At 34.9% G+C, this 25,235-nt stretch overlaps 1 protein-coding gene across 1 annotated transcript in view; it reads right to left on the minus strand.

Annotated features, from left to right (window-relative positions):
- Positions 1-23,791, minus strand: part of LOC131668549 (low-density lipoprotein receptor-related protein 8-like) — a 438,404-nt gene extending 414,613 nt beyond the window's left edge. Inside the window, exon 1 of the mRNA XM_058942835.1 lies at positions 23,559-23,791. Coding sequence (XP_058798818.1) covers positions 23,559-23,629 — 71 coding nt within the window. The 5' untranslated portion in view covers positions 23,630-23,791. The remainder of the gene's footprint in view (positions 1-23,558) is intronic.
- Between the last annotated feature and the right edge of the window lie 1,444 nt (positions 23,792-25,235).

The following is a 25,235-nucleotide window of genomic DNA, read 5'->3' on the forward strand; positions in this document are numbered from 1 at the left end:
CTCTGCCTCTCGTCGATTAGTGCCCGCGGTCACTCGCTAAAGCGCGACTATGTCTCTTTCTCTCTCTCTCTCTCCGCGCCTCGCGGTCGCGCGCGGAAGTATCCCTGCGTACTCGTGTCTCTCTCACTCTCTTACCCTATATTCGAGCCGAAGGGTAATTACATATATAAATATTAATAATAAATGAATATAAGCATAATAAATTCATAAATATATAGGATAGGTTCGGAGAAATATGTTATATTTACATGTCATTACTAGGGAGAGAGAGATATAACGGGTTGGCAATCTCACTCGTTATAGTCTATGAGCTTCTTTCAATTAATTTTGAGCAGCCTTAGCACTGTTAACGGATGTTGCTATTGAAGTAGCTCCTCCAGCTAGAGCTCCAGTGGCGCTTAAAGCAGCAAATAATGGAATTAAAAAAGGAAGCGCTCCACCAACTTTACTGGGAATAGGTAAAATTCCGGGTATATTTATTTTACTTCTACCGCCAGCCTTTTTCACAGCTTCTTTGGCTCCTTTTATAACCGAACGAATAACTACAAGAGCTCTATTGTTAGGCACACTACTTTTCGAGACCGTCTTAATAATTTTATTCAATGTAACTGACGGCTTTTTGATTTTTCTACATTTGTTTCATGCTTGGCGTTTTTTAAATCCTCTACCTCGTTTCTTACTAACTTTCTTCATAGCAACACCTATACCAAGCTTACTTTTAACTTTCATAATGTTGGCTACAATGGAAGGCAGCTGCTTTCTCACCAAAACTGCTATCTTTAGCTTGCACTCTTTCCCAAGCTTTGTTAGCTAGAATTTGGTCAGCTTTATTTCTTGTCGCAATATCCTCCAGATTTTGCGCATAAGCAATATCGTGTTCTTTACAAGCAACGTCTAGTGGATTTTTACCAGGATCTCCACGTGCCAATCGTTTGTTCAATTTTGTACCAGGACCACAATACTGATATCCAGGTAAGTGAGCTTCAATAAGCAAATTATTTATAATCTTGTTCACTAGATCACCACCAGTCTTTCTTTTATAATACGTGATCATACTTTTTCGAAAGACAGCATGTTAATCAAATAAAAGATATATAAGCAGACTTTTTATACCAAACAAACTCATTCATTGAGGTGTCGATGATGAGTAAACAACATGGATTTCAAAGAACAACTAATTAAGCTTCAAGACATTAATTTCGATAGAGTGGTGGAGACAGAAAAACAAGAAAAAAGACATGGTGAACTATTGCCTGATAGTATCCGTGCCGTTTTCTGCGGACCTAGTAATTGTGGAAAAACTAATTGTTTATTAACATTAATCACTCATCCTAATGGTCTTAGATTTGAAAACGTATATGTCTACTCAAAATCCCGTAATCAGCCTAAATATACATTTTTGAAAGATTTATTAGAGCCTATTAATGATATAGAGTATCATGCTTTCAGCGAGCATGAGACAGTTGTTTCACCAGATAAAACACGATCAAATTCTATCATGATTTTTGACGATATAGCCACTGAGAAGCAAGATAACGTAAGAGCATTCTTCTGTATGGGTAGACATAAAACAGTAGATATTTTCTATCTCTGTCAATCGTACGCTCGCATTCCGAAGTATCTCATTCGAGATAATGTGAATTTACTTGTTTTGTTTCGACAAGATGGCGTGAATATTAAGCACATTTACAATGATCATGTTAACTCAGATATGTCTTTTGAGAAGTTTAAAGCAATTTGTTCAAAATGTTGGAGAGACGATAATCATGGGTTTTTGGTTATTGACAGAGACAGACCAATAAATCATGGATGATATAGAAAGGGATTTGATTCTTTTGCTATAAATATAGATGAGTGAGTGGATGAAGATTATTTAACTTCAGAAATTAGAAGCATAAACATGGCTGACTTTGAAAAAGAAAAGAAGGTGCTCGAGCAATTATCCATGGCTCATGATGCCATAAGACGCAAGTATCAACTAATAAAACGCGGTAAAGCTTATTTAGAAAAGACATTGCATGAAACTTTTAAACCTATGGTTGATCCATTGAAGAAACTCGTAGAGGCAACTACTGATAAAAGTAACGCTAGTACTGCTGAACAGCCAACGAAAAAGAAAAAGAAAATCGAGTTCGATAATGTTTTCAAGTCAGAAGTAGCAACTGACACTCCCTACAAATCTAGATATTTCAATAGTACTGCTAATGAATTAAATTCTACATTACAACCGCTTGATACTGGATTTGAGTCTGCTGTTTCTATTGATGACAATGATGATGATCATGATGAATCATCACTTGATACAACTGCTATAAATTTGAACAAAAGTAGTTCAAATGTAACTACGGAACAGAGACAACAGCTATTGGATGATTCGATTGTAGGAAACTATGTTCGACTATTGCATGAACCTCAGCAGAAAAGTAATTTAGACAAGACTTTTGGTGTTCGCTTACATGAAAATACATATGTCATAGGCAATTCTCCAATTTCCTTCCAAAACGATAACGTGACTGTGAATGATAAAGCATACAGCAAGACGCTCGGTTTAATGGAACTTCTCTTTCGTAAAGAACCTGATTCTAAATTAATCAGTTCATTGGATATTGAAAATTATATAAAAATTCTTGAAATCACTAACGCTCATCGAAAGAGATACGAAACAAATGGAGAATATGGCAATAAGCATGTAAATAAATTCAAAAAGTATATTGGTCCAAATTTATCTTTGAGCAGTAGCGCTAAGAAGCGAAAATCGACTATTGATGGAAGAGGTCTTTTTCCTAACTATAAAATAGCTAGAAAAGGAAGGTTATTTGATTACGTATATTGGAATGATCCAAACGAGCTCGTTGATCGATTGAGATTGCTTATTGCCGAACAAACCGCCGGTAATTCTAGTCATGTTAATGAAATTCATTCAATTATTGAAGAATTACGTGAAGCTGGCTATATATATTAAGAGAATCCTACATATTACTCAGTAATAAAATGAGTGTTGATGTGTTTGGACGTATATTGAATAAAAAAAAGGAGGGTAATCGAGATCCTCCCGGTATAGGGTATAATATCACTGAAGACGGACAATACTACGCGAATGACAAAATAATTTGTTATATAGCCGATCCTCAGGAGAGTAACGATGTTGTAAACTTACGAACGTTGCGAAAAACTAGTGAAGCTAACATCGCTACGCTTACCACTACAATAAATAATCTGCAACAAACTAGTGAAGCTAACGTCGATACGCTTACGACTACAATAAATAATCTTAAAAAATCTTTAAATATAATAAGAACACAATTACGATCGTATGGAGAAGCGATTCAATATTTACAAACAAATAATAATAATAATAATAAGGAGAAAGAAATAAGGATTACGCCGTCTGACTTTTCATTCATTGAATTATAACAAATAGATTGAAAAAATGAAACATCAAAGAGTGGTGGATGAGTTACATAAACCAGCACGTCGAAACTATCCTCGTCGAAAAGTCGATATACGTGGAATAGATGAGACGTGGCAAGCTGATCTTGTTGAGATGCAAAGCTATTCTAGAGAGAATAAAGGTTTTCGCTATCTATTAACTATTATAGATACGTTCTCTAAATATGCTTAGGGAGTTCCAGTAAAACAAAAAACTGCTACAGATGTCACTAACGCAATGGAAAAAAGGGACGCATTTCTAAAAATCTCCAAGTGGATAGAAGCAAAGAGTTCTACAATACAAATTTTCAAAGACTAATGACAAAGTATAAAATAAATCTATATTCAACCTATAGCAATCTTAAGGCAACTATTTGTGAACGTTTCAATCGCACGCTAAAAAATGTCATGTGGAAAAAATTCAGTATTCAAGGAAATTACAAATGGATCAAGATTCTAGCTGATTTATTGAAATCTTCCAATAATCGAAAACATCATACGATAGATGTGAAGCCTAAAGACGTAACTAAAGAGAATGAAATGCAGGTGTTGACTCTTACGACCGACGACTTTTCGTTAAGAGCCGTAAATTCCAAGTAGGTGATAAAGTACGTGTGAGCAAGTCTAAACACGTTTTCGAAAAAAGATATACTCCTAACTGGTCTACTGAGATTTTTACTATTCAACAAGTTGCGAAGACAAAGCCTATCACTTATAATTTAAGAGATTATAAAGGCAATCCAATTGTTGGAGGTTTTTACGAGCAAGAACTACAGAAAGCTATGTATCCTGATGTATATCTCATTGAAAAAGTTTTAAGGAAACGTGGTAATCAATATTATTTCTTCTCACTGAATGATGGTAAAACAAAATATGCATCTTTCTTATAAATATATTAGAACTCGAATGACTGCCCTCTATCGGAACTTAAGGTTAATTATAGGAATAGTGAGAGCCCCAACCTTCGCTCTCACCTGTGAGGTACTTCCTTTCGAATCAACGCTCATGAGTCACCTTTACATTGAGATAAAATTCATTGGAAAGGGCTACATTAAGAACTTTTTTTTTACCTCTCCACAAAAGGAAATAAGAGGATAGTTAAATAAAGGATAAAAGACTATTCAATTAGATATATTTTTTTTATTATTCATAGTGCAGCTATTTACATTAGTATTATAATACATTTAATTACTATTCGTTGAAAATACAATTATGTTTAAATTCGAAGTTTGAACCGACAATATGGTAAATAAATAACTCATCCTTCTCGCTAGTCTGATGTAGGTTTTTCAACATTTCTTCATCTTTTGCGAGTACTATATTAACTCTTTAGGCAAGAACACATCCAATTCGTCATCAATTGTAATAACAACGCTAAATCCATATTTCGTTGTTAATGATCTAACTTTAGTAACTTGATATAATGTATTCGATGTTAGTTGGGACATCGCCTTCCGAGGAAGGAAAGTCGTCTAGGAAATTTTATTTATTGCTGAGAAATCCATTCTGTAAAATAAAAAATCAAAGAATTAATTATTTATTTATATATTACTAAGGTATTAATAAACTAAAATTATTCAAATATCTTACTTGTTTCAATAGTTAATGGAAGATGTGTTAGAGGTTGAGGTAAGACTTGCTTGAGTGAGAGCTGAGCAACTGTTTCGAACAAGAGTGAGCTTTCAGTTTTATAAGTGGCAACCCCACTCTTAAAGCTCAAGCCGCCGTCGCCGCTTCCCTCTCTTTCAGTCTCCCCTCTCTCATGATTTTTCATATAAAACCATTCTCCCACTCTGTAGACTCAGGTATCCATTGTTTCTTCTTCTCCATTACTAGTCATCAGCGCCATCTAGTAACTGTCGAAGGAGTAGAATTCTTCCGCTAGTGCTGCCCTCTATAATTATTTTCTTCAATTCTGAATCTTTTCATATTGCTATTTTGTTCTATCACTTCGTCTTCTTCTCTATACCTCTTTCTTCGTAGCTGTTCAACTCTTTCTTTCATTTCAGCAATTTCGAGAGTTTTATAATGCCCCCATGGAAGTGTGTCCGGATTATTATAAAAAATACAACGTTTATAATCATGAGGGCTTAGTGCTGTCTTTTCCTTTCTCTCTCTCTCTCTGTTATTACTTGATATAATTTAGTTCGAATATTATATTGAGTAGGTTTAATAATTTCCATTTCGTTTAAACACTTTCGATAATCTGAGTGAGTTATTGTATTTGCTACTTTATGTTTTTTCACTCCTTTTGCCTTTTTCAAGAGATCCTTATTTATTATTTCAATACTGTATAGTTTACTTCGTAACCCAATGTACTCCCTCATAATAGCAGCATTGCACTCATCCTTCATAACACCAAGAACTTTTTTGTTAGCTAGAGGCATTCCAAATTGATTATCAGCAGGATAGACCGATATGTCAAATTTATCAATGTCTACTTTCATGATCTCATACATATTGACATCTTGAATTTCATAAATGAGGCTGTCAGTATCAGTATAAAGTAATTTACATTTTTCACCAATTCGTTGCTTCATGTAACCATAATGAAAGTCATAGACTAATGTTTTTGAAAGATCTAATATACATAGACCGATGTATATAGGTTTTTTAATACTGATAGTTGTCCAGGATAATTGAATAGCAGCTAAATTTTCATGAAAGATGGAACTACTATGGCAATTCGAGCTTCAGCGCCATATCTACCACCCCATTGATTGATCAGTTTGACATCTTTTCGATTTCTTTCGTCTTCCATCGTTTTTCCATATACTGCATTAATCATAAGCTTGTAAAATAATTTTTCAAACTCATTTTTAGCTTGCTTTCTTTTTTTAGTATTTAAAGTAACATATGGTTTCAGCCATTGTTTTTGTTTGAATTCTAGCGCTCTGTATATCTTTTTGAGTTTTAGTCCATATTTGAGAGCTTATTTTAACGCTCCATAATGAATAACGTATCGTTCTTTATCATAAAGCGATGTCAAAAGTTTTTTCTGTTTTGATCCGGGTGGTTTAGTATGTTCAGGACAAAGAGGTAGGTCTTTATGATCATCATGCAGCTCTTGCGGATACTCTAGATCTACTTCTAAAATATAGCCTACGTCGCTATCATCAGAGATATTGAAAAAATTTGACATATCCACATTTGAAACCCATTTGAAGCCCTCAAATGGTAGTGATTGAGTCATAGCCCAACCATAAAGGTTGTTTACATCATAATACATTAAAAATTTGTTTGGCTCATCCTTATTGAATTTTTCACCCATATATTTATTGTTTACTTTTGAAAATCTATTGCAGCATTGACTAATACCTCCACGAATACCTTTTGAATGAATAAAACCATATCTATATCTGTTAATAGTTCAAGTTTCATATTTATATACGAGGTGTGTTCAAAAAATAACGAGAATTTTCGTTTTATGAAAAAAATATTTATTTATTCATCTACATTAATGTTGTCGCCTTCAAAGTAGTCACCTTCGGATACAATACACTTATGCCAACGCTTTTTCCAATCCTCGAAACACTTTTGAAACTCGATCTTTGTAATAGCTTTTAGCTCTTTCAGCGATTCGCTTTTAATGTCATCTATGCTTGTAAAACGACGGCCTTTTAATGTTCTCTTTATTTTTGGAAATAGAAAAAAGTCACATGGAGCCATATCTGGCGAATATGGAGGCTGAGGCATCGTTACAGTTTCGTTTTTGGCCAAAAATTCACGAACAAGCAATGAAGTGTGAGCAGGCGCATTATCGTGGTGCAAAAGCCATGAATTGTTTTGCCACAAATCCGGGCGTTTTTTTCGGATTGCTTCACGCAAACGACGTTGAACTTGTAGGTAGTACTGCTTATTGATTGTTTGACCTTGTGGCAAGAATTCATAATGCACTATGCCATTAAAATCCAAGAACACAGTGAGCATAACCTTCACATTCGACCGTACTTGTCGAGCCTTTTTCGGTCTTGGCGATCCAGAATGCCTCCACTGGGACGATTGAGCCTTAGTTTCGACATCATATCCATAAACCCATGTTTTGTCACCTGTTATAACACGTTTTAGTAGTTCTGCATCGTTATTGACTTCATTTAGCGACTCCTGAGCAACTTCCATTCGCCGCTGTTTTTGTTCGAAATTCAACAATTTTGGAACGAATTTTGCTGCCATACGTTTCATACCCAAAACATTCGAAAAAATTTGATGGCATGAGCCAACTGATATGCCAACATCATCAGCGACTTCTTTGATTGTGATTCGGCGATCGTTCATAACCATTTCTTTCACTTTTTTCACGTTTTCATCGGTTGTTGATGTGCTTGGGCGTCCGGGTCGTTCGTCATCTTCAACGTTTTCGTGGCCATCTTGGAAACGTTTATACCACTCATAAATCCTTGCTTTACTCATAGCAGACTCACTATATGCCTTTGTTAACATTTGACAAACTTTACTACACTTTATTTCATTTTTTACGCAAAATTTAATACAAATTCTTTGATCCATTTTTTTTCACAAACGAAAATCGCCGAGCTCGAAAAACACGTCTAACGTTAGCGGCTGCCACTTAAAAAGTAAGCAATGAATATTGCTGAAAATTTTATCGTACTTCAGGGGCACGTGTACCAACATAATAAAAAAAAATTTTATACAAGCGGACTCTCCAAACCCGAGAAATTTAAAAATTCTCGTTACTTTTTGAACACACCTCGTATTTTAACATCGCGTCCAATGTTAATCCAGGGGTAGTGTAATAATGAGCAGGAACGAGATCATATGCATTCTTACAGGTTGATCAAAAATTCTCAAAAATATCAGCTAGTAAAAGTACATCAGTTTTCAGATAGAGATCAGAATACACTCGTAAACCTATTTTCTTTCAAATACTACCGAAAATATTCCATATGTTTTGAGCATGCTTATATTCTTCAGTAGGAATATCACTATCTGTCAATTAACTATGAAATTTTTCAATAGATGGTAACTCTGTCTTAGTTAGTCTATTTAAATTTTGTATGTATTCATATGGGAAAACTCCTTTTCTTTTGAGTAAATTAATCTGTTCTAAAATGTAATTATCTCTCTGAAATTCTCTCTGTACAATATCTAGCTAAGGTAAATAATATGCTAATTTATCTAGAGATGTAGGCATAAATCGGAAGGAATCAATAAAACGAAAGCTAATTCGACTTGTTGCAACTTCTTTTGTGAAGGATATGTATCGCTCCTTGTTTTCAGCGAGAACAGAGATCTTTCCTTCAAATTCTGAGTTAGTAGCATTTCTGTTATAATAAAATGTGAGTCATAGCCTGTAAAGTTATGAAATACGACTGGTATGAAAGCAGCATTTTTATAATTCAAATTGCAATGATTGTGAGCTGCACCTCTAAATTTTCCTGTTAAATGACAATGATCACGAACTCGTTTTTGATTATCTTGAAAATATTGGTTGCAAATATGACATCTTCTTGCCGTTTTAAATGTCTGTTCATTAATAAATGATAAATCCATTTTTATTGCATTATTATATATCTTTTCTAACTCAATCACTAGGGACTTCAATTGCTTTATAAACGATAATGCTGGTGATGCGTCTTCATTTAATTTTTTTCTATATGACTTATATATCGACTTACTATCATCATAACGGCATTTTACATATAATACAATGCTATAGGCTTCATGTTCTTGGAAACTATGTCTTTTAACATTGAGATTTCTATTCGAATCTTCTATAGGTTTTAACAGACATTTAAAACCAGCGTATATAATAAATGGAACTTCCTTTTTATGCTTAAAAGTTTTAAATTCTAAAGTAGCATCGTCAGGTAAATTAATCCGACACTTATTTATTTTGGAACAGTCAACTTCCTGAGATTTCAAATTCTCCTCGTTAGTAAAATAATGAAGACAACGTTCGCAAATATAAATTTTTTCAGTATGTTGAGTAACTTGTCTACGAAGGAGAGCATATAAAGTTTTAATCCATACGTAGTGAGTTTCTAATTTGAATTTTTCATCATCTATTGATATTCGTGGTCTATTAGTATCATTTTCATTAATATATTCGTTTTGTATTAAGAGTAAGTTCACATGTTTAGTTTGTTTTAATTTCGTGATATAGCACGGTGAGACTTCATATTTCGATCCATATTTTTTTAGTATATATAAATTTACACTTATATTATTCAACTTTTGAAATTTAGGTATACTTTTTATTTTTACAGGGAAGCTTATACCATCAAAATTCAGTTCATTCTCATAGGGCTTGTACTTAATTACTCTGTTTGGATTTCTTTCAACTAGATGAAGGCATGAAAGTATAGCCCATTTAAAACATTCATTGTCTTCATTTTTAACATTAACACAGGCTCTTTTATTATCTATGCTTGACGGTAATGGTATACGAGGTGTGATCAAAAAGTAAGGTGAATTTTTATTTTTCTCAAAAAATATTTATTTATTCATCAATTTTTATTTTATCTCCTTCAAAGTAATCCCCCTCGGATATAATGCACTTGTGCCAACGCTTTTTCCAATCCTCAAAGCATTTCAAAAAATCATTTTTTGTGATCTTGTTTAGTTCATCCTGCGATGCCGTCTTTATCTCCTCAACCGTGGCAAAACGCCGTCCTTTCGTAGGCCTCTTCAGTTTTGGGAACAAGAAGAAGTCACAGGGGGCCAGATCTGGGGAATAGGGTGCCTGTAGCATCGTTACTGTGTTGATTTTAGCCAAAAATTCGCGCACAAGCAACGATGTGTGAGCAGGGGCGTTATCTTGGTGCAAAAGCCAATTTTTATTTTTCCACAAATTCGGACGTTTCTGGTGGATTGCTTCGCGCAAATTGCGCATAACTTACAGGTAATATTCCTTATTTACTGTTCTACCCTGTGGCAAGAACTCATGATGCACCACGCCCCTGCAGTCAAAGAAAACTGTAAGGAAAACCTTTACATTTGTACGAACTTGGCGTGCTTTTTTTGGTCTTGGTGATCCAGAATGCCTCCACTGGGACGATTGAGTCTTAGTTTCGACGTCATAACCGTATACCAATGTTTCGTCACCTGTTATAACCTTGTTGAGTAAATCTGGATCATCGTTGACGTCATGCACTAGCTCTTGGGCGATGCTCATGCGACGTTTCTTTTGGTCGAAATTGAGCAATTTCGGAACAAACTTCGCTGACACACGTCTCATGTCTAAAACACTCGTCAAAATTGATTGGCACGAACCAAATGAGATGCCAATATCATCAGCAATTTCTCTAATGGTAACTCGACGATTTCCCAACACTATTTTCTTTACTTCTTCAACATTCTCATCAGTTGTTGATGTGCTGGGGCGTCCAGAACGAGGTTCGTCGTCGGTGTCTTCTCGGCCTTCTTGGAAGAGTTTATACCACTTGTAAACATTTTTTTGTCTTAAAGTAGACTCACCGTATGCCACTTTCAACATTTCAAGTATTTTGGAACATTTGATTCCATTTTTCACACAAAATTTAATGCAAACTCTTTGATCCATGTTTTTAGACAGCAGCAAATCGTGGAGCACACAAAACACTTCTAACCTTGATGCTTCTCACAAACAAACCAAACATACTACAAAGCTGAAATTTGGAACGTATGTTCTAGACGAGTGTACCGACATAACCAAATAAAAAAGTCGAAGATCGAACGGACGTAGCCCGCTAAATTTCAAAATTCACCTTACTTTTTGATCACACCTCGTATACGAGCATGGTTTAAATGGGTTATACTTATTTATATTAATAGTGAGACCAACAATAGTTTTTAACGACCAGCCTGAGTCTCTTTCTTGAAATTCTTCGATTTGTTTATGTATAATATCTTTAACGTTATTTTGAAACCATCTATCAAGATCAGTAGTCTTATAAATGCAAACATTTTCTGTATTGAAATACTTGATTTGAATATCTTCTTCTTGATTTTTCTTTATGATAAATTGTGATGCCATTTCTGTATTTATTTTTAAGTTATTATGGATAGCAAGAAATTGAGGTATTTTAATTTGTAATAGTTGATTTGCGGCAACTAGAAATGTTTTTATATCTAAATGATGTTGATTAACTATGCAGACTGTACTAATTCGATTTTCAAAGGTTGAATGAATTGGTCTCGAAACAACTCCATCTCCTAGAATTTCATCCTGAATAGCTGTTAATGGTTGTATACTTCCACCAACTTTTATAGTTTTACTTAAATTGACTTCAATAGAATTCAAATGACAAGCACAAGTTTGACACCTTTGTCGAATTGCTCTACTTAAATCAGATCGTTTCATAAATTCATTAATTGAAATTATAGCATTAACTGTTAGATTTTTCCATCTAATACAATAGTCTATATCTAAATCGTTCGAACGATTATAAGCTTTCCATAAATTTTTAATTGTTTCTTCAAAATAGGCGATAGAAGTCAGGTTGTTAGTTATCTAGTTTTTATTGTCTTGTAGAGTCACTTGTCTATAGTTGTATAAAGGATTATTATGATGAAAGGATGGAAAAGGTAGTGAACAGCTCTAAAATGAACTTGTTCTCAGTTGGTAATGAATATTGATTTGTTTAACAAATCAATAAGGATTCAACTAACTACTGAGGAACTACTTGCAAATGGCGTAAGGTAAGGCAAGCTTAGCTCGCAGGCTGTCTCGAGAGACTGCGCTCTTTTGCTAGGCCAAAGCGGCTTTTAAAGGTTAAGTGAGGGCGCTGTCAGCAAACTGAGGGCGCTGCCAGCAAACTGAGGGCGCTGCCAGCAAACTGAGGGCGCTGTCTACAAAGTGTGGACGCTGTAGGCAGTATATGGAAGGGTTAGCTCAAACGAAAGAGTGGGGGTGAACCGACTGTAGCACCATTTAACTTATTAATATAGTATTGAAGGGTTTATATATAGATCTTCAGAATAAAAATATAGTCATTATTGCTTTGAGATACGATTCAGCTCACATATCATAGAGAATAATGGGATTTATACTCCAAGATGGACTATATTTTAGATATTCAAGGCTTTCAGAGTCCTAATAATACTTTTATTTGTAAGGAGTTTGCCTATTTACCAGTATGTTCTAATACTTCACCTAAGTACTACTTTTTAAACCTCCATATCATTGGCTCAAACTGTCTATTGAATATCAAAGTGTTAATAAGTGGTTGGAATTACATCATCATGGTATTTATTTTTATTATTGTTAATTAATAATGATTTTATTTAAAATATTTAATATAATCAATTTTATAGGTATATTATGGAGAATGGTATTTTACCATATAATTTTTTAAATTGTACTATACGTAGTTATTTACATAATTGTAGAAATATTTATGTGAAAGGATTACAAAAGAAGCAATGGCTCAAAAAAATTATTCCTGAAAAGTAGGTTCGAATAATATACAATAGTACAAAATTCTAAATTCGAATTTAATTAGTTTTTTTTAATTACAGAAATATTTTAGATATCGAAACTGAAATGAGATGTCCGCGATTGGAAGATTTAAGTCTTAAATGTAAACCATCACGCATATATCATAGTCAAAATCGCGAAAATATAGTATGTGCTGCAGTAAATACACAAAAGATACACGATTGGATGATGGAAAGACAAAAACAAGCAAAATCAAAAGGGATCGACACAGTCGAAAGATATACAGATGACTATAATTCATATAAAAATTCAACTGAATATTTAAAAATAGCTATGTCAGACACTGAACATAAAGATTATAGATAAAGTGTACTCTATTCAATGTATAATTAAAAATAATAAATGTGTGCTTATTTAAATAGTAAAATAATCATAACGATTGTAAGAAAGGGTGAACGGATGGGAATAAGGTTCTCCCCTAGCAGAGATGTTTAGGAGGAACATCTCAAGGAGGTGTCAGTCGAGCGACTGCATTCGTAGTCTCTAGCATTCTCACAAAAAACAGTTCCCTTCGTGGAGAGAGCACGTATTGACTATAGGCACACTTAGCTAGAGCGTAGAGAAAGAGAGAGAGCGAAAGAGAGAGAGCGCACGTTTACTACTACTAGTAGCGCATTTCCATCAGGCCAGAACTATAGACAGCATGCGCTCCCCTCCTCCTTCGGGCACTGTGGTCCACGCTGAGTCAGAGCGAAGGAGAGAGAGCATACGTTTACTACTATAGTAGCGCATCCCCATCAGGCCAAAACTATAGACAGCATGCGCTTCCCTCCTCCTCCGCACGCTCAGGCCCTATACAAAATGTATGCGTGTGTAGCTAATATACACAATATGCATCCTCTAAGGTACATGTGGCATTGGCTTTAGTGGTAGAACGCTAGCCTGCCAACCCAGAGGACTCCGGTTCGAATCTCCCGTCTGTCTCTTCATTTTTTTCAAAAATCGTCGCTATTTTCTACTCGTTTCATTTTCAATAAAGCAAGTAAATTGTCAATAATATATATTTATAACTTTAAAAAAAAAAAAAATTTTTTAATTTAATTAGACTGAAAGCGCTAGGTATAGGGTCCCTAGGGACTAGAAGCCCTAGTGACTAGGAGCCCTAGAAACCTTCCTCAAAAAATTATAAACAATTATTAACATTAATAATAATATACACTGAAGCGTTAGGCCAGGGAATCAAAGGGTTAAACCAGGGACCCCCCCACGAATATTGTTAATAATAATTGTTAACCTTAACAATTTGTTAACATTAACAATTATTAACAATACCCCCCCGCAGGTGTGACTTCCGGTGTGCTGGAACATACATTGCTATACTACTAGCAACCAATGCTAGTCGACCCGAAGTGAATGCAATGTGTATTTGAATGAAGACTTGTAATCACAAGTGCGGATGTGTGTACCTTCACGTGGTTGGGCTGAAAACGCTGTCTCTGTAAAAAAACAGTAGGCAAAACACACAATGCTTGCCCCTAGGGCAAAAGGCCAATCGGCCAAACAAAAATAAACAACACGGACCATGACAGCACGTAAAACGCCCAAATATTCAACGCGGAGTCTACCACACCTCAAGAACTCAACTCGAGCCCAGAAAAGCCAAAATCCGGGAGTCACTTGAGGGTAAATCTATCGGGATTGTGGTACCGCGCGCCCTCTTAGAGGACGGGAGACCGCTCCGAGAACTTATTGCAGAGGACCAATCCCGATGCAGAGGACCAATCCCGGCAATCCGAATTTAATTCGGGTAGATAATAAATTACCCCCTATCGACTGGCAATCGGTAGGTGCCACTATTGTGATTAAAGAGTCGCGGCCGCGGTCATAGCAGCCACCCAAAGTTCTTTGCCTCGAGCTCCTGGAGTAAGGCCCAACACCTTTATGTGGGAAAACAGAATTTGAACGCTAATTTCGAACGCTAAAACGCCTGATTTAAGCTTGGATCTCGGAAATTGATTCAAATGAGTGGCATGACTGGCACGAATATTGAAAACTGCCTGGGGAGTCGCCTTGTCGGCTAGGTGAGACCCCGCCCTTGACCCAAGTCAGAAAATATTAATCGAAAGAGCAGACATCAATATCAGCGAGTCATAAAAGCCTTCCATAGAAAGCGAAAACCAAGACTCAAGCGAAAATCAGGATACAACTTTCTTTTCGAATAACGGATACCCACCAGCGTGAGCGGGGATGACCGAAACGCAATGGGGAGACGCGCCATGGTACGTCAAAGCGATGGACCTGTGAGTCGCGGGAGCAACCCCTTAATACAGGTACGCAGGGTGGGATGTTCTTCGAACGCGAGCCCAGGAGGGGAGGCTTAGCTGGTTGATGGTCTTAGGAATTTCCTCTGGCTGTCCTAGCTGTGTTTCTCTTCTGACATCCCAATTTGGGTTAGCCTCTGCTGGGTAGTCGTACCAGTTCAAGCAAATCTTGTAAAATTTGTATGCTGCGTGCTTCCGACGTAGTAGACGTTGGGGCAACTAGAGTCCCGTCGCGCCCAAACCGAGGGTCAAGCCTTTAGTTCCGCTCTCCTTGAGCGTTGAACCGTGAAAAGATCGGTACTCCTTTCGAGGAGGTCGCCGCCTTAGATCAAAAAGGTTCCGACTCGCTGTTTGCGTCAGGGATGTCGTAGCAAACTTGACTTCCGGATCTCCAATGTGTTTGAAAGCGAAGGAGTGAAAGACAGAGGGCTATGCCAACCTATTGGCGCCCAGAAAGAGCGGTGGTAATGTTTGATTACGCTGCGCCACCCTCAAAGCGGAAAAGTGTGAACAACACACATACACTAACTGTCACACATGACATCGACATTTGATTCACCTATAATTCGCGAAATATGTTATGTCACTCACGGAATGCATCTAATTTTCATTTTTCTAATCTTAATTAATTGACGTATAATTTTATTCACTTTCTCTATCACTTTATTTCTTAAAAACGAACGCGACAGAAAAACCGCACTTTTCTGTTTATTCTCTAATTATTTTTATTTGTTCTGTAACGCTGACTCACTGTTACTATCTCTATCTCTATCGCGATTCCGGCAACTTATATTCTCTTTTTCATTGCAGTGTTAATTCTGTGTTAGTATTTCACTATTGTTTCTCTACTTTATTTTGTTTGTAGAGCTTCCAGCTACTATACAAAGAAGAATGTTTCGTTGTTCTTTGTCGCGAGCTCATGTAGCTTAAGCGAATGATTTTCTTTATTTTGCAACACTTTAATAATTCAATTGACATACCTCTATAAGTTTTATTTGTTGCGCAGCGGAAGCGTTGCAGGGCCGATAACCTGTTGGAATTTTGGATCGAAGTAAATTAATTCACACACTAGTTTTTAGTTAAAAATGGAAAGTACTAAGTTATTTTATTTGAATCTCTCTTACAATGATAATACTCTAATGATGCTCTAAAAATGTCAGGAGCTCTAACACCACAGATGATCACGGTTGGAATGCCGCGCTAGTTTCCGCGGGAGTTGAACTCAGCGAAGGTGGCGTAGTATACGTGTGCGCACATGCGCACAAGAAGCTTAACAATTTACAATAAAGGAATTTCAATAACATTCTGATAACAATTTCTACGGAAATTATGCAACTGTTTCACACACAGAATTTTCTTGTTTATAAATTTAGGAATTTTGAGGTGGTTTGGTTAAAAAGCACAACCATTTAGCCTATTTGTTGTTTAGGGGTTCAGGGTTTAAGGCTCTTTAGTTCATATGTACAGGCTACAAAGATCATACATTTATAAACAAGTTTTTATGAAAGTTAAAATTTTTTTCGACACTTTCGTACACCACATTGGTTCCTCCATTTTAAATTTTCAAAATCTGATATCAGATTTGTAATCAGCGTCCTCGAAAACCTCTATATACAAACTTTCTACGAAATATTATGTATTGAATTACATATTTATAGTTATTTTGTGTTAGGGGTGGTTTACCCCCCTTAGGTGTAATATTTATTAAAACAACGAAAGACGTCAACTAAAGTTTGTTATTATGGATGTTTAAACATTTTTTCTAATTTTTTTTAGTCGGTTTAAACTTTTTTATTATAAAATTATGCCAAAAAATATATGTTTTCAACCCCTAAAATGTAGGGGATGCTACCCTTACTCTTCAAATCACCATGAAATACTTGCTTCTTTTGCAAGAAATAAACTCCAATTTGTTTCACTGAAAATTATCAATTTTAAGCCGAGATATCAGAAAAAATCTTTTAACTTTAGGGGAGGTTTTTACCCCTTAAAAGTGAAAATTAGCCCATAAAAAAAAAATTTTTTTTATGTCCTACAATATGTATCAAAATCATCAAAATCGGTGAGTTCGGGTTGGGTACCTTTCCTCAAAGGTTGAAACTAAATTACCTTTGATTGCTACAATAATATCTCGTACAAAATACAAAATAACATTCTGATTTATATAAAATAAATATTTTAAAACTAAGAAAAATAGTATTTATAGATTTATACATAGTATGAAGTTACATCAATGAATATGTAAATATGATAAATCGAATCGTCTTTTCGTAAAAGAGTTGAAAATTATTAAAAGTATTTTGTACATTGTAAAAATTATTTTGAAACATCTCTTTCTTCAAAACATTAAGATATCGATATTTAAGATGCGATCAATAGAATTCCTAATGTTAAGAAAAAATTTTATCGAATTATTCATATGCAGCAGAATTTAGTTGTGTGTAGTCAAAAGAACAAAAACACTTTTTAATAGATATATTTAACATAAAAATATTACTTGTACTTGAGCTTTTGAAAAATCTTCGGGTTTCTACATTGAATTCAATGAAAAAAACGAATCTTACACATGGCACTTTGCTTACCAACGCTCAGAAATTTTGTAAAACTGAACGCGAAAATCAGCAATCATATAAAATTATTTACAACATTGAACTATGGTTCTTCGATTTTTAAATCGATCTTTTACGATTCAATTTTTTCTAAACATTATATAAAATGTATGCATATTATGAAATGTAATCTAAAAACATTGTTAAAACAAAAATACATATTTAATGAATGTTTATGAAAAAAACGTCTATTATTGCTGTTCCTTCGCAATTTTTTATGTTGACTAGATTTTCTTGCAACTTATTGTACTTCATATTAAACCTATGACAGTTATCATATGTAACTCTCATTCAATGATTAGGTTTAAAATAGTCGACAAACACCTTAAAATTAGCTTATAATATGGATGCAACAGACAACAAAAGATATCTTTCAATAATAAAAATGAAAACGATTGATGTTTTTTCTCAATAGAGATCATTCCAGAAAAGGAAATTTATAGCCACTTCCAAGATAATTCATCTTGATAAATTTTTCATAGCTTTATCGTCTCCTTTCTTAATTCATCTAATCATTTACAGGAATACTTTCTTGTTGTTCATGAATGTTTGTAATCACTGAGTCACGTCACCTAAAAAGTATTTTTTAGGATGACTCGAACCAGGCAAAATGAACCTTTCAATATTACACTGGAAAATAATTTTTCATTATAATAACCAATTTCCGTAAAAGAAAAATATTTGGAAGAAATGAATTATACTTACATTAGGATTATCACAACCTTTATCACTTCGTCATATGTAACTTGAATGCAGACACAATATGTATCACTTCCATTTGTAGCACCCGCTGCCAAAACAACTGATGTACCTTTCTTCTGCTTCTTTTTATCTCCTTTGTTTGCTTCGTCTTTACTACTGGCTATATCTAGAAGAAAACTAATTTTAAAATATAGGACATTTGAAACAAAGCAAATATTAATCATCTTTCTTTTATTTTATTTTTCTTTCAATTTCTTTCTATCTTTTTTAATGGCTCCACTTTATTATTTGACTCTATTTATAATCTACTATTCATTTATTGCTTTGTCTTGGATTTCTGTTTCAAATAAACAAAAGTTTGAATAAAATAATATCTACTATTGACATTCTCTCTACCTGTTGAGCCATCTCTACTTGCCAACACATGATTTTTCCAGAGATACTAGGCAAGAGTTTCGACCGTAGCTTGATGTTTATTCAGAAAATAAGTAGGCTGTATCGATATATATATAAAGCAATTATATAAATTAACCTTATTAATATCAAATTCATATGCAACTAGAAACATGATGTACATACTTTTACTTCAATTTTCTCCATAATATAGCATAGAAAATTGCATTAGTCACCTTCACATTCACCTTGAATTATTATTAAAAAGTTTATATTGTGTGTTATCTGAAATAATAAAATTTATATTTCCACGAAGTATATAACGTGTGATAAATCACTCGTTATGTCTCTCTTTCTCAGACGACCATATTTATTTATGTACCTATATAGTTATATATATCTATATTCTTTACTTGGAATAATATTAACTTATGTACAATGTCTAGAAGTAGCAGCAGCAGCGTGCAATAGAATACAAGGTAAGAGAGAGAGAGAATACATACAATGCAACGCGAACTAGCAAGAGGGAGGATAGACTCGCGTAGGCTTAAACTGAAGGTATGCTCATGTGCGAGAGGAGAGACTGTTGCGCGATAAGAACCGATATATGTTCGGCAGAGAAGGAGAGAGTGGGGAGCTCTTCCGCGGCACTAGCTTGTTGATCGTGTCCGAAAGCGCACGTGTTCTCGCCGGCCGGCTTTCGCATTGTAGATTGACAACCCTTTTCGACTCTCAACTTGGCCTTGTGGCAGCTCAAAGGAGAGACAACCGATTGTAATTTGTGCATCGAGAGTACTGTGTGAAAGAGTGCGTGGGATTAAGCAAGTGCTAGGTTATCGCTAGGTTCGCTGTATTTGAGCGTCAAGTAGGGCTCATCCGTGGTCCAGTCGTCCTATGTAAGTACCTTCTCGTATCCTCTGTCTCTCTCTCTAGCTAGCTTGTTATTCTCTCTCTCTTTATCGCTGCACTGCAGTCCTTGTAAACCCTTATGTTATATAAACGCCGTTTTATCTTATATGTACCTTCCTCTTATTTACACCTAACTCTACTGTCTTCCACGTTCCCCCGTCGATAAATTAATACGAAGATTAGCTGCTTGATCCAGGACGCTCCCGCGGGCCTTAAGGCATAACTAGGCATCCGGGCATAGCCTCGTGCGGTTATTGTATGCCCGCATCGAGCTACACATAATATTCTTCGTTCTCTCGCGAAATAACGCAGGCAAGTAACAACCCCGTTATAAGTATTTGAATTTCACTATTAGAATTGATAAATCATATATATATATATAATATTTTATTTCACAAACTTATCTGAATTTATTGTTGCTCCATCTTCGAGGTTTGAAAACTATTATATTTTGAAGTAGTGAGCTAATCTTATTTATAAATTAAAATCATTTGTGGGACATGAAATCGGAACAGCAGTGACGAAGTATCGATCATGCTTATGAAACAGACCTAGATTCATCACGACTTTCAAAAATAACATTTTTGATTGGATTATCCGATTCTCATCACTGGTCTTCGCTAAGGATTCTAGTTTTGGTGAAAAAGCAGCTTCTTACGCTGTATCTAACGCCATGAAATTAAAATCAAAGTTTGGTATGTGTTTCAAGAAGAGGAAAAAGACCAAGCTGAAAGGACGAAAAAAACTAAAAAGTCAGTTAATTTGAGTAGTGTGATCAAAGCGGAAACATTCAAGTGGTCCAAGGATAAATATGCTAGCAAAGTTATTGGTTCTGCTTTAAAGAAAGCTCGTACAACCGTTAAAAAGCTGGTGGAAAAGCAAACATCAAGGTTTCACGAATTCTGCCAATATCATCGAAGATAGGTGAATTTGCCCTTCCATATCACTTTTTGCAGGCTTGAGTGCAACTGGTACTCTAGCTGGCGCCATAGCTTTGTCGAGTTCCTAATGTTCAACACGACACCTAACATTGACATACATAACAATAAATTTTACGTCACAAATAAAGTTATCAACATACCTGTCGGGACCTACGAGATCAGCGACATTGATAAATTTCTTCGAAGAGCTTTGTAGCGTCTCTGAATTGATAATAATATAACATTAAATTTGAAACGAAACAACAACACCTTGCATTGTACAATTAAGTGTTCTGAACCTGTATATTTTCATCTACAGAATTCTATTGTACGATTGTTGGGTTTTTTCACAACGTATATTAGAGGCAAACAATTCTCACAACTCCGATCTTCCCATCAGTATTTTTAAGGAGAACGTTGTGAGACTCCATGTAACAACCGCTGGCGCTTACTTGAACGGAAATACTGTTCACAATATTCACGAATTTTTTCCAGCGGTACCGCTTGGATATAAAATTATTGAAATTCCTCTGACATGATTTATTTTCCAGTTACAAAAACGGCTGTAGATTATGCACAATTATGCATCGTCGATCAAGACGAAAATTTAATTAATTTTATTGGTGAAGTTATAACCATTAGATTACATCTCAAAAGCGTTTGATAGGAATGATTTACGATTCAAAGAGTGGTAAGTGCTATATGAGCACTGAAAAATGCAAATCCACCATCAGTCGTCGACAGGAATTGAAAACGTCAACACGGTGAACTCCACTCATCAATCGTCATCGGAAAGCAAAAGCTTTCCCAAAAGTTCCTAAAAAGATAATATGTAAAATAACATGTATTTTTTAAAACATGTAAAATAAGATATATTTTAATCAGTAAAAAAATGTTTTGATTGATACAAAAAAATATTCTTTTATTTTTTATTAAATCATCCAAAAAAGCGAAATTTTTCTCTGACTCTGTCGACGACAGCAGCAGCAGCAGTTCAACTTTTTATAACAAATTTTGTATATTTATCAATAAAAAAATTTATACAACATAGAATTTAGATGAAAAAAAATATTTATTTATTGTAGTTGAGATGGTGTACAATGATGACATGTGTACATATGATTATTAGTTCTTCTTTTCGTTATTGAACTGTCGGTAGCCTTTTTATCTAAGAAAATTATATTGTATTGCTCGGAAATTTAGAAAGAGTTTGTTTCCATGTCGATGTTTGTTTGTTCTTCTTTTTGTCTGGGTCTTCTTGTGAAAGATGAGAGTACTTTACTTTAGGATAGCGATCCATTTTACTGGAATACTGGTTGATAAATGATTCGATGATTCTTGTGCTGTTTATAGTAGCTTAAAACCACGAAGGCTTCAAATAAAAGATAGTAAGCAAGATTTCGTGTTATATATTTTTTCTTAGTCTTCATATTTACTTGAATTTTCTCTTTATTAAACCATTTTTTATAGGTAACACACACACTCACACACACACACACACGCGCGTTGAACTGCAAAAAAAAATTCATCATATACTAATTAAACAATAACCAAATAACCTAATTTTAATAAATTTACATAATATTTATTATAATTTGTGTATAATATAAAAAAATTTAATATATACTAATTATAAGAAATATATATAATATTTATTATAATTTGTGTATAATATAAAAAAATTTAATTAATACTAATTATAAGAAATATATATAAATAGCATTATTATTTATATATATATATATTAACGATTGGAGTCCCATACCAATCGTGTAGCCAATATACACAATAAGAATTGTCCGTGGTACTAGTGGCACTGGTTCTAGCGGTAAAGCACCGGCCTGCGGATCCATAGAACGCGAGTTCGATCCTCCGACGTGTCCGTTCATATTTTTTCAATAAAATTTACTTTAATACATCTAAAAATTTAATTCACATACAATGAAATAAATGCTTAGAACACAGAACGCACAGGCATTAGTTCAGTAACCGACGGGGAGGTGAGTTGACAGTGCCAAATTCAAAATGCACGGGCATCAGCTCAGGGAGGACATCAGCTCACTGAGCTGATACCCCCCTGAGCTAAGGCCTCTCTAGTTTACCTACTGTAGTTATATAAATGAGATATTAATTCATAAGTTATTGCATTATATGTAGGTAAGGCTTTTGACTCTTATTGTAATTAAGAGTTTTAACCGAGACTCCGCGCTTGAGAGAGTGAAGTTGAGCCTACTTACATAAGCCATTCGAAACTTTGTCAAAGAGTGATCTTGGTCTGGTTCTACGTCTAGTCTATTGATTTCATTTGTGAGCTTCGGTTATTTCAAGAAGATTTTGATATCAGTTATACGTTTCGGATGAGCAAGTTTATTAGATACAATAATAGACTTTCGTAGATTCGAAAATATGGGCGATATCATGAATTATGGGCTCAAATCATGCAAGAGAGACAAAAGTTATTATAGTTCTCTTTTCATACATCCGTCAAGGTCTTCAATTTTCGGGTTAGTGATTATTCGCGAAAATTTGGCTATCGTTAGGTGTTCTTGGTCGAGTTCGATTTTATCTCTCTCTTTTTTAATTTTATTTGATTATTACAGCGCGTATGTATGCATCCTTATATGCTGCTTATAAAATGACATAATAGTTATTTTTAACTAACAATATTATATTTTGCAAGAAAAAAGGTATATTTTGAAAGAAAAAGTTAGAATTTTAACGCACTTGGATGGAAACTTTTGTACCTAATTTTCATAGTATGATTCATATACATATTGGAATAATGTGATGTTAAGCTACAATCATAAAATTCAAAAACAAAATGATAAAATTTTAGTAAATACATAGGAAGTATTAGAATCCACTATAATTTTTCACCCTAGAACAAGAAACATACTTGTAAATCTTTTGGTCACCTGCATCGTTCCAAAATAACATACCCGTTCTGAAAACAAAATCAAAAGCCATCGCTAATCTAGTGCCATTGACAAGTTCTGTTATTTCTTTTCGATCCAGTGCATACTTCCTTATATCATGGCGCCTAGTAAATATGAGACTCGCATGGCCTTCAGCAGCTTTGCAACGTGTAGTATCTTGAGGATCCTTCAAATATCCTGTGGCACAACTACATTTGAAAGTACCATTGGTATTTTTGCAATAGTGGGAGCAGCTTCCATATATTTGACATTCATCAATATCTATATATAATAATATAACATTTTACAAAATTGTAAGTACTATGTTTATTTGTCTTATGATAGTGAATAAAATAGGTGATATCCAAGCAATCTAGAAAATTTTTTAGACTTTATTTTTTAAGGCAACCATTTTAATTCATAGAATATTCATAGTCCATGATAATTAATACATAAGATTATAACAATTTTTTTGTAGTTTTTTCGAATAACTTGACAATTACGTACTATAATTGTCTTATAATTTTGCTTGCAATTGTTAAAAATACAAAAAATAGGGAACTAATTAAGTTACTAAATTATAAATATTAAATTTTTCATAAATATTTAATGCCGGTTTTCTTGTCTTAGAATAATTCTCAATTGTCAATAAGTTAAGTGTGCTTGTATGTTCCTTCGGCATTTAGGAAAGTGCGCATGTAATACAAAGTGAGTTTAATAAACTATACTCGTCTACTGTATCCACATTTCCTATTTGCCCCTGCTGGGAGCGACACACTGCCTCCCTTATCTTTCCCCTTTTAAAATAATTACTGAATTTATTGAAAGAGCATTGTTGATCAACGCCGACCGACTCTATTACAACTATGAGATGTGTTCAAAAAGTACCCGGAATTATCGTTTTTCCAAAAAAATATTTATATATTCGTTTACATCAATGTGGTCCCCTTCAAAGTAATCTCCCCCAGATATAATACACTTATGCCAGCGTTTTTTCCAATCTTCGAAGCACTCTTGATATTCACTTTTTGGTATGTCCTTGAGCACTCTCAGCGATTCGGCCTTTATTGCTTCAATCGAGGAAAAACGCCGTCCTTTCATGGGTCTCTTCAACTTTGGGAACAGGAAAAAGTCACACGGAGCCATATCTGGTGAATTTGGAGGTTGGGGCACGACTACGGTATTGTTTTTGGACAAAAAATTACGAACAAGCAACGACGAGTGAGCAGGTACGTTATCGTGATGCAAAAGCCATGAATTGTTTTTCCATAAATCGGGGCGTTTTCTTCGGATTGCTTCACGCAAACGTCGCATAACTTCAAGGTAATACTCCTTATTAACCGTACGACCTTGTGATAAGAACTCGTGATGCACCACGCCCCTGCAATCAAAGAAAACTGTAAGCAAAACCTTGCGACGAGGGAGAGGGAGGGGAAAAATAAATGACACCAATTTTTCCGGTCTCGCACTGTCGCCAGCGGCACAGGGAGCCGAATAACGCGTGCAGCTTTATTTAATTTGTTGGGCGCCAGCTACCGTGCTCTCGCGTTAGGAGAGCAGGTAGCGCTGCAGCGTTAGCTGGTTCGGCGTGGTCTTGCTGATCGCTGTGATGGTCGGGTGGTTTCCCCGCTGCCTCCTTCCTCGTCGCCGTCGGTCTT

This window comes from Phymastichus coffea, unplaced genomic scaffold, assembly GCF_024137745.1.
Source record: "Phymastichus coffea isolate CEN01 unplaced genomic scaffold, Cenicafe_Pcof_1.1 PCOF00079, whole genome shotgun sequence".
Classification (NCBI taxonomy): domain Eukaryota; kingdom Metazoa; phylum Arthropoda; class Insecta; order Hymenoptera; family Eulophidae; genus Phymastichus; species Phymastichus coffea.